The sequence below is a fragment of the Phycodurus eques genome, chromosome 19 (genome assembly GCF_024500275.1).
Source record: "Phycodurus eques isolate BA_2022a chromosome 19, UOR_Pequ_1.1, whole genome shotgun sequence".
Taxonomy (NCBI): domain Eukaryota; kingdom Metazoa; phylum Chordata; class Actinopteri; order Syngnathiformes; family Syngnathidae; genus Phycodurus; species Phycodurus eques.
The window spans coordinates 14,714,602-14,725,544 of NC_084543.1; the positions used below are offsets into that span (position 1 = coordinate 14,714,602).

A 10,943-nucleotide genomic window follows, 5' to 3' on the forward strand; every position below is an offset into this window, starting at 1 on the left:
TTACTCTCTCACTTTGTAATTCATACGGTTCATGCCATATTGGCATCCAAATCAAGCCAAGGATTTGTCTTATCAGACATTTCTATGAAAAATATTCCGTTAGCTGTGACAGTCCACGTCAACCGCTGCCTTGACAAAATAACTGCCGGTGGAGTACAGATCAGTGGTCTACATGCAACTGTAGCAGCACGTCGACAGCAGCAGCAGAACCCACCCACCCTGGAGGAGTTCCTGTTTGTTCGCTATGTGGAAACTGAGTGCCTGGCAGCCAATGAGAAGCTTGTTGAGCAGCTGAGGCATTGCAAAGGTACTTATTATATCCTATTTACTATTTTATTTATATATCTATATATATGTATATATATATATATATATATATATCTTTAATCTTGCATTATGTGATTTTTTTTTTTTTTGGCATCCCATTGTGATAATTTTCACAAGTCTGCAATATGATACTTATTAATTCTCTGGCCAAATAATAATTACATTCAAATGTTATTGGTTAAATGGGTGTTTTATAATTCTGAGTAATTATCAAGCTGTAAAGAAACAATGAACATGGCAAATATTTGTCAATGTCACTAATGACACCTTCCTTAAACCTTTTGCAACTGTCTTGTCAGTTCCTATATCTACATTCATTAAACATTTTTTACAATATTTGGTCAGGGTATGAACAGTTTTAGGCTTAACTTTCTAAACAAAATTTTCATGACAGCTTATTGATTTTATAGACTGAATTTGACACATTAGTTAACCATGTGTCTAGGATAATGTTCTACAAACAAATGTTATCAGCCCATGGTCCTTGTCTTTTTGGCCTATTGTCTCCATCTAGGATTAATCCACAAACTGCAGCAAAAGTTGGCTCCTCATGGTATGAAGCTCTGCATCCCAGACCTACAGGGGGTGCCAGAAAGCTCATGCCCCAGCGCCAAATCCTCAGAGCCTGGCTTGATGCGGTTACTCAACATGCTCTGTGACCTGGAGCTGAATGGGAACCTTAGTTCAGAGCTGGAGCAGACAGTGAAAAAGGAGAGAGCATGTCTGCTACAAGACAGCCTGCTGCGGGGCCTTTTGGATGGCCCAGCTCTCAGGCACTGTGTGGACACTGCCATGGAAAACAGCATCCCTGGCAAGATCAAAGTCTTAGAAGTAAGAGAGGGAATTTGTCAAATGCAATATTATGTAATGCCTCTTCAGTCAATTAATATTTGTATTTATTTTTACTATGTTCCTTTGCCAGGCACTATCCAGTGATGGTCAGCTCTTCCCCCGTGTAATAGAACTCCTCAATATCCAGCCCATGTTGCGTATGGACTATGTTGCCACAGCAGCCAATGAGGATCTTCTGGCTCCCAACCAGACCACCCTGGAGGAGCTTGCAGTCACTACAGCTCAGTGGGACCCTCTTTTGGGCCCAGCCCCTGGAGGTGCAGTAGGAGCGGCTGATCTGGTGGTGTGTAACCATGCCTGGGGCCCTCTAAGGGTAGACCCTCATTTGCTGGTGGCAAATCTAGCTTCTGGAGCCAGACAAGGGGGATTTGTTCTCCTCCACACATTGCTAAAGGGGGAGACTCTTGGGGAAACAGTAAGCTTCCTCTCCAGAGTCAATGACAACAACAGTAAGCAAGGACTGCTCACACAGGTCAGTGAAGAGGATACACAAATCCCCTTAAAGCTACATGTGCGTGCATTCTGTCAGTTACACATGTAATATAAATTGAAGGCTTGATTAAATGTTTTACTAGTGCTATAATGATTGCTCTCATTTGTATGTACGTACATAGTGTGCAAAATAATTTACATTAGGGCGCATTAACTCCTTCAACTAGTATTTGTGCTGCACTGCTTATTAATCCAGTCAGCAAATGCCTTGTAAAAGTAATGTGACAACAGCAGCTTTTTACTGTGACATTGACACTTGTATGCAATTTCATTTTTCCTCAAATGCACTGAAAGATGCACTGTACTTAATGTATGTATCCCAGCATGGTGTGGGCATACTTTGAATGATTGAGGAATAACGTGCTGTCACCCTTCTCGCCAGGCTGAGTGGGAGAGCGTGTTTACTGAGGCTTCACTCAGCCTGGTGGCTATCAGGAAGTCTTTTTATGGCTCAGTGCTCTTTCTCTGTCACTGCCGGGCTCCTGCCAAACAACCAGTTGTCCTTGCTGTTGATAGTGGTGACTACAAGTGGGTGGAAACACTCAAGGTAAGTTCTGGAGCTGCCTCTGTGATGTTCGACAATCTGATATACTGTGTACTGGTAGACATGACAAAATCAATGTCCTGCTTTCCCTGAATGTTTCTTTGTTGCTCTTAAACAGGCAACACTTGCTGAGCCCTCCGATGCTCCAGTGTGGTTGACTGCCTCCCAAGCCCACTGTGGCATTGTGGGAATGGTCAACTGTCTCCGGCAGGAACCAGCTGGCCTCCGTATACGGTACGGGACAGCCTTACCACTATATATGTCCATGCACAGCAGCCTGACTCTATGTAAAGAAGTCACCATTCATGATTGTATCCTAATCCGCATATACTGTAGCTAGTATTTTACATAAGTAAAGGGTATATATTTATTGCATTAATCATTCATTATTTAATATAGAATTAATGAGGAGTTTATTGGAGAGCCGGATGTCACCAGCCAACTTCTAGTCTGCCACTTAATTCAATATTTTGCTGAATAAGTTAGACTATCATGAGTTGATACAGAACACTCATTGCCATGGGGACAACCAGGAAGGGCATTTAACCAATCAGTCTTTTGGGTACGCTGAAAAGGGTCATGACGTCCCGCTACATATTTAATAAATTTTCCCAAATGTGTTTGGGAAATTTTGTGACCGATCAATGAAACCAAACTTGAACTTTTTAGCCTTAATTCCAAAAGGTATGTATGGCGCAAACACAAAACTGTTCATCACCAAAAGAACACTATACCTACAGTGAAGAATGGTGGTGGCAGAATCATGCGTTGAGTGGGGCTCTGTTGTTGTTGTTGTTGTTTTTTCTTTAGATGGAACAGGGGCCTTAGGCAAGCTGGAAGGAATTATGAACAGTTATAAATAGCAGTCAGTTTGCACAAAACCTTCATGCGTGTGCTAGAAAGCAAAACAAATGTTAGGGAAAACCTACAAGAACAACTGAGCATTATTTGGGGTACTTTCAATGATGGCAGGTGTGCTGACTCCCATTTAGAATGTACATGAATTTAAATGTGATTGGTTAATTCTGAATATAGCCATGTCCCAGTTAAACTTGTGCAAGCACATTGTTTTTGGTGGTTGTTTTGTTTGGGTTTTTTTTTTTCCCTCAAAGATTTTTTTTAAAATTGGGCTGTAGTGGTTGTAGACCACATTAATGGTGAAAAAAAGTCTGAAAAGATTAAGCTTTGTCTAATTTTTAGCATCCCAAAAACCTGGCCAAGGCCTTTTATTAATTCTCATGTGTTTCATGTTTCCCAGATGTGCATTTGTGTCAAATCTAAACGCCTCATCAGAAGTGCCGACGCTCCAGGTTGACGATCCATCCATGCAGGCGGTGCTCAAGGGGGACCTTGTCATGAATGTATTCAGAGACGGGTGCTGGGGTGTCTTCAGACACCAACAAAAAACTCTTGGTATGAAATGCGCATGCACTAATTCTCATTCGATCCTGACTGTTAAGGTGACTGTTCAATGCTCGTGTAATGTAAAATTAACGACTGTTTTTTAATGTGTGTGTACAGGAGTTCATGATGAAAAATCCCTTCAAAATGTTCATCAGTTAGACATAAGTTGGCTAACACAAACTACTTTGTGTTTTTGTCTTTTGTAGTTCGAAATGAAGAATTGACGGAGCACGCCTATGTCAATGTATTGACTCGAGGAGACCTATCATCACTGAGATGGATTGCCAAGCCTCTCCAACATTTTGAACAAAGCAACCCCAATGTGCAGCTGTGTCGTGTCTATTACAGCTCTCTCAACTTCAGAGATGTAATGCTCGCCACGGGCAAGCTGCCACCGGATGCGATTCCAGGTAAGGTTTCTGTGGAACACTGACTAAAGTATCTTGCTCTTGTTTCTGATACCAGTAGTATAGAAGGGCAATTATTGCTTTTTACCAAAGATTTATACTATAAATTCCCCACTGTGTAGGAGACCTTGCACTGCAGCAGTGCATGCTAGGTATGGAGTTTTCTGGTCGTGATCCTAACGGTCGACGTGTGATGGGACTCTTGCCCGCTAAAGGCTTGGCGACATGCGTGGATGCTGATAAAAGATTCCTCTGGGATGTCCCCTCCAGCTGGTTAGTGTCACATTTAGTGTGTGCAGATTCAAGAAACAAAAAAACAGCTAACAGTGTAGAGGATTTTTTTACGGTTCTTTTGTAGCCATGTCCACACAGTTTCGTAGCTGTTGAGGATCTAAGTGATTACACACAGGAAAAATATGCAATCTATTTATGATCATAATGACAATAGAAATGTAGTATATGAATAAGAACATTAAATCCATTTAGTATTTTTTTGGGGTGTCCAGCATGTCAGTCACAATCAATACATAAACAGAATTGAAGAGCGAAGGGCTTGTCATAAGTGTCTTACTACCCACTGAAATGGAGTTGAGTTTTCATAAGAGATGTTCTGCTACCATTCACTCTCTTGACATGCAGGACTCTGGAGAAGGCTGCCTCAGTGCCAGTGGTCTATGCCACAGCCTACTACTCTCTAGTGGTTCGCGGCAGGCTGCGCCCTGGAGAGAGTGTTCTCATCCACTCAGGGTCAGGGGGTGTTGGGCAGGCCGCCATTGCCATTGCCCTCAGCAAGAATTGCAAAGTCTTCACAACAGTTGGTAAGTTGGTTATTGTTGAATGTGAAATATGCAGTTACATTTCAAATCGATTTCAAAATAAAACTCTGCTTTTTAATGTGAAAGTTGGAATTCCCTAGACCAATAATACAAAATATATATATTTTTTGAAGGCACAATGAATATGCTTATTTACATTATGTCTAAGAACAAAGCTCTCACATTTGTAGGCTCAGCGGAGAAGCGGGCTTATCTGCAGCAGAGGTTCCCCCAGCTCTTGACCGAGTCCTTCGCTAATTCCAGAGATACGTCGTTTGAACGCCACATCCTTCTGCACACTCAGGGCAAAGGTTTGTGCCATCTGTCTTTAATCACAAATGCTCTGGGATAGTGGAGCAGATGCAACTTGTCTTGGTGTTCAAATAGTTTTATCCATATAATGATGTATGTGGCATACTTGCTATACTGTGCAATGTATATGATGTTTCAGGTGTGAATGTGGTGCTGAACTCTCTGGCTGAGGAGAAGCTTCACGCTAGTGTTCGCTGTCTTGCGCGACATGGACGATTCCTGGAGATTGGCAAATACGACCTTTCCAACAACTCTCCTCTTGGTCAGTAGGAAACCAAATAGCAACTAGGCCTTACCATCAATAAACACGCATGACTCACTGGTTTTGGTTCATCAATGTTCATTCCTCCAGGTATGGCTCTGTTCTTGAAGAATGTGGCATTCCATGGCATCTTGCTAGATGCTCTCTTTGAAGAAGGCAATCATGAGTGGGAGGATGTGTCGCAGTTGCTTGTGGAGGGCATTGCAGGTGGTGTAGTCCAGCCTCTAAAGACCACCGTGTTCGAGAGGGACCAAGTAGAGGAGGCATTTAGATACATGGCCCAAGGCAAACATATTGGCAAGGTCCTTCTGCAGGTCAGTCACACCACTGACCATCAAATTTGCATTTTACAATGTTTTATAGTTCACCGAAAATCAACAATTCAAATTGGTTATTATTGAAATGAACATAATCCATTGAAGAAGTACTTGGATTACGACAGATTCATCCTTTGACTGTTGTGTCACACAGGTGTGTCATGAGGAGACAGAAACATCAGTCCTTACTGCTTCCCCTTTAACTATCCCAGCCCTCCGTCGGACCTACTGCCTCGCCTCACACTCTTATGTCATCACTGGGGGACTTGGGGGCTTTGGCCTCGAGCTCGCTCAGTGGCTGACTGAAAAAGGAGCCCGCAAACTGGTGCTAACTTCCAGATCTGGGATCAGGAATGGTAAGGGATAATAAGAGGAGACTTATGATGTGTAATAGCAGCCTCCAAGTCGTACTTAAAACCTGACCACATGAGATACAGCCTGTATAACTTTTCTATTTTGACCGTTGCTAGGTTACCAGGCAAAGCGTGTGAGTGAATGGCAAAGTCAGAATGTGGAGGTATTGGTGTCGACCAGTGACGTCAGCACGCTTGAGGGAGCGGAAAAGCTCATTGCTGAGGCCTGCGATCTGGGTCCAGTGGGTGGGGTCTTCCACCTTGCCATGGTAACATACTCTTCAGTCCTGATTTAAAACAGTGTTCTTTGATGTTGTTTAGATGTATTAGAACTTTATGAGGCTGGCATGCATGCCCTTTTTCATCAATGGACTGTCAATGTTGAGAAAAAGGGAAAGTAGCAATTGAAATCCCCACTTTTAGGGCTTTATTTCAATGGGTATTTTTTCCTTGATATTGCAATAAATAAAACTAGAGGAAAATTGGGCTCATTACTTGACTGTCCCTTGTATATTGTATATTAGTTCGTCCTTATTATGTTTGCAGGTGTTGAAAGATGGCATGTTGGAGAATCTGACTCCTCAGCAGTTCCTTGATGTTAACAAACCTAAATACGATGGCACCATAAACCTAGACAAGTGAGACCACGGGTCCCTTCTTTTGAACAGTAGATAAGATGTAAGCAGTCGATTCGAAGGAATGTTACTGACACACTTTCACTCCCTCTTCAGAGTCACAAGAACATGCTGTCCAGAACTGGCTTACTTTGTTGCATTCTCCTCGATCAGCTGTGGCCGCGGCAACGCTGGCCAAAGTAATTACGGCTATGCAAACTCAGCCATGGAGCGTGTGTGTGAGAAACGGTGTCACGACGGCCTTCCTGGACTCGCAGTCCAATGGGGGGCCATAGGGGATGTGGGTGTGGTGCTGGAGACTATGGGTGGCAATGACTCTGTGATTGGTGGCACCCTACCGCAGAGGATCGCCTCATGCCTGGACGTGCTCGACCACTTCCTGTGCCAGCGGCGCCCGGTGATGTCAAGCTTTGTACTGGCGGAGCGGACCTTTGTAAAGAATGAGGCAGGAAACAAGAAGGACTTGGTGGACGCTGTTGCTCACATTCTGGGTAATTTTCTGATATTCATTTTTTGGGGGCCATTCAGTGTGTGGAAATAAAGTGTTGATACTTTTGTGGCATCATGTCGTTTTAGTTTTTGCTGCTTTAATAAATGTGTTCTGACCATACTCACTGATCTGGTACCTCCAACTTAGGTGTGCGGGATGTCAACAGCCTGAACACTGATGCCTCATTGGCTGACTTGGGCCTCGACTCGTTGATGGGTGTGGAGGTTCGCCAGACTCTTGAGCGTGACTATGACATCGTTATGGCAATGAGAGAGATTCGGCAGCTTACCATCAACAAGCTGCGCGAACTGTCCAATAAGAAACCAGAGGGATCAAATGGGGGTATTACAAATAATATATATTGCATATTACTGTTCTTTGTAGAATAAAGTAGATTTTTTTTTTTTTTTTTTTTATATAAAGTCACCTATTAAATTTCTCCATGCAGTGAAAAAGGACGTCATCCGCACCTTGTCAGAGTCTAATCTAACAGAGCTACTAGTCAACCCAGACGGCCCCACGCTGACGTCACTCAACGATGTGCAGAGCCAGGAGAGTCCGCTGTTCCTCGTCCATCCAATTGAGGGCTCGATTGCTGCTTTCAAGACACTTGCCTCCAAGCTTAGTGTGCCTTGCTATGGCTTACAGTGCACCAAAGGTACTGTCGACGATGCATCTTAAACCAAGACCAGGAGTGAAACTTAACTTCTTGCTATGTAGTTATGGGATAGGGCCCGAGCCCTGCTACGAATAGCCGAAATCTGCAAGTAATTGACACCCGACCAAAATAATTTGTAATTGCCTATACATGACACAGGATTGTGGCAGAGCACTATTTTTAGATTAGACAAGAATATGGCCTGAGCACAAAAACAGCGAATGAGTTTTTTTCAGCAAATAATGGTTGACTGGTTCCCCTTAAATAAAAATCTGTGAGTAGGCAAAGTTGCGAAATGCCGAACCACCAATATGCGAGGTTTCTCTGTATTCAGAGGCAAATAAGCAATTGTCATTTTACTGGTGTAGACTCCTCTTTTACCATGTTTGTTGTATGGTTAAACTGACAAAAAAGATATTTATCACGTTCTTCTCTTCCGTCCCCAGCGGCTCCTCTGGACAGCATCCAATCTCTGGCCGCGTACTATGTTGATTGCATTAGACATGTCCAGCCAAATGGGTTGTACCGAATCGCCGGCTACTCATTTGGCGCCTGCGTGGCGTTTGAAATGTGCACGCAGCTGCAGAACCAGAAACAGCCCGTGGAGAATCTTTTCTTGTTTGATGGGTCACACTCGTATGTGGCAGCCTATACACAGGTTAGACGTGCAAATACACTCACACAATCCTCAATATTATCTAGTTCTGGCCAAAATTTCAGATTTACTTTCTTTAGGATCGCTCAGAAATCAGTGCTTGGCATAAATGAGTACACCGCCTTTAAAAATACAGAATGCTTTATCAATTTCTCAGTGAACAAAATTTTCTTTTATTTTGATGGTGCTTGATTGTTTCTAAAAAGAAACTCAAGGTTTGAGCAATGTACATTTCAAGGGCAGTCAGAAATACTGTCAACTTTCCCATAGTTTGTATTTTGAACAGAGTATTTGGTTTTCAGAGCTACAGGGCCAAGCTGACACCAGACAAAGAATCTGAGGCTGAAACTGAAGCCTTGTGCGCCTTCATCCAGCAGTTCACGGACACAGAGTACAGCAAGGTAAACAACTTGTGGCATGTAAATAAACACCACAGCAGCGGTTCCCAACCACCAATCAGTGTGTGGCTGGGCCAAGCTGAAAACCCCTTCCCCCTTCTGTTGAAATTTTGCACCTGCCTAATTTATAAGAAATAAGACAATTCATTTAATTTTAAAATCTTACAAAGCCATCAAACTGAATATATTTGGTTAGAAAAATATGCATGTTGTTTTTGTCATCATCATGACATCTCCCTCGCTTGCTCACCAGCTTCTGGACACTCTTCTCCCGCTACCGGACTTGGAGGCTCGCGCAAGCGCAGCCGTAGATCTCATCACATCAATCCACAAGAATATCAGCCGAGAACTTGCTGAACTTCGCGGCCACCACCTTTTACAGCAAGTTGAAGGCAGCCGACAGTTACGTCCCCGCTACCAAATACAACGGCAACGTGTTGCTACTGCGCGCCAAAACTAGCAGCGACTACGGACAAACACTGGGAGCCGACTACAAGCTCAGCGAGGTAGGTTGTATAATTTTGAGCGCAAAAAAAAAAAATCTTGAACTTGTGTGAATGCTTTTACACTATTGTGCGTCTAAAAAAAAAAAAAAAAAAAAAAAAAAAAAGTCTCTCTTCCTTAGCAATCGAAGTATATCTAGAAGTTGTTTGTAAATTCTGATTATTATTTTTTTCTCTTCCCTCTGTAAAGGCATTACTTATTCCTAAATAATTTTTGTGACGTTTTTTGCTCAGCTAGCACTCGACACGTGTACTCTGTTTTTTTTTTTCTTCCAGGTATGTGACGGCAAGGTGTCAGTCCACGTCATTGAGGGTGACCACCACACGTGTTTGGAAGGAGAGGGAGTGGACTCTATCAGCAGCATCATTCACAGCTCACTGGCTGAGCCAAGAGTCACGGCAAGGGAGGGTTAAAACAGATTCCACATCATTCCTCACCCATATATTTGTCAGGATATGTACGTTTAGCTTTGTTTTATGTAGGGAGTACCCTAAGTAAGTCTTTCACACTGCACGTTTACATTTTGGCCCATTTTGTCTATTGACCATCGTCTAAAATGTTCCTCATCTAATATCTTTAACATGTCATTCAATTGAAAGAAATTCAGTCCCTCTTCGAACTTTATGAAACTGCTGTCGTAACTTGTTGGGGAAAAGATGGGTGCTGTGAACAGATGAACCGAAATGTCCTTGATTTCATTTTAAGGAATTTCTACAGTGGACGTTAACGATACAAATGTCAGATAAGTCATAATTTTAAATGTATTTTTTAGTTAACATTTTTATCCACTTATTTCCACATAATACAGGGTATTATGGCGCTAATCACATACATTAACAGAATTAAATAAAAAGCCGCACTAAACTGTTCGCTCCATTTATCAGTATTCTCATAAATGTGGGCTTTTTTTTTTTTGTCAAATCTGTATTCTCATCCAAGATGGTGTTGAATTTGACAATAAGGTCATTTGTTACAGAGCTCACCCCAAATCATAATGAAGTAAGACCACAAGTTGTTGGAAAACAGATGTGATCTTAAGAGGTGAAAAAGGGTCAGTTCAGCCAACTTTTTATTTTTGGCACACACACAATCTGAATAATGGAGGACCTTTGTGGTAGTGTTACTGTTAAAGGGGAAAATAATTATGCTCTTAGAGTTGTTCTGTATATCCCTCTTATAAGTAGGTATTTAAGTTCTGTATGATGATAACACCTGTTTTATTTGGATGTTAATGGCCCCTGATGAGTTTGAGGGGGTCCACTGTGTAGTGGGAGCTCTGCTGTCTGTGTTGTCTTACTTTTAACCATATCAGGTTCATTACCTCCAATAGGCAGTTTGGTCCCCCGCAAGCAACAGCTAACATTATCTCTGAGACCTGTGATCTGGTCAGTGAAGGGTTGGGTATCAAAAGACAGAGAAACATGCATTTATAGTACAATGTCTTGATGTATTGTTGCAGCTAATAAAAGCCTCTCACTGAATATTTCATGGCAGTGTGATTTTTCTGGAAATAAAAGT

At 42.4% G+C, this 10,943-nt stretch overlaps 1 protein-coding gene across 1 annotated transcript in view; it reads left to right on the forward strand.

Moving 5' to 3' along the window:
* fasn (fatty acid synthase) overlaps window positions 1-10,943 on the forward strand; it is a 30,168-nt gene extending 19,225 nt beyond the window's left edge. The window contains 23 exon segments of the mRNA XM_061664045.1: window positions 104-307; window positions 842-1,158; window positions 1,250-1,651; window positions 2,054-2,218; window positions 2,334-2,449; window positions 3,474-3,628; window positions 3,826-4,029; window positions 4,149-4,299; window positions 4,666-4,844; window positions 5,033-5,152; window positions 5,293-5,415; window positions 5,506-5,729; window positions 5,887-6,088; window positions 6,203-6,354; window positions 6,632-6,723; window positions 6,817-7,211; window positions 7,358-7,552; window positions 7,659-7,868; window positions 8,315-8,526; window positions 8,826-8,924; window positions 9,175-9,270; window positions 9,272-9,427; window positions 9,701-10,943. Coding sequence (XP_061520029.1) covers window positions 104-307; window positions 842-1,158; window positions 1,250-1,651; window positions 2,054-2,218; window positions 2,334-2,449; window positions 3,474-3,628; window positions 3,826-4,029; window positions 4,149-4,299; window positions 4,666-4,844; window positions 5,033-5,152; window positions 5,293-5,415; window positions 5,506-5,729; window positions 5,887-6,088; window positions 6,203-6,354; window positions 6,632-6,723; window positions 6,817-7,211; window positions 7,358-7,552; window positions 7,659-7,868; window positions 8,315-8,526; window positions 8,826-8,924; window positions 9,175-9,270; window positions 9,272-9,427; window positions 9,701-9,838 — 4,307 coding nt within the window. The 3' untranslated portion in view covers window positions 9,839-10,943.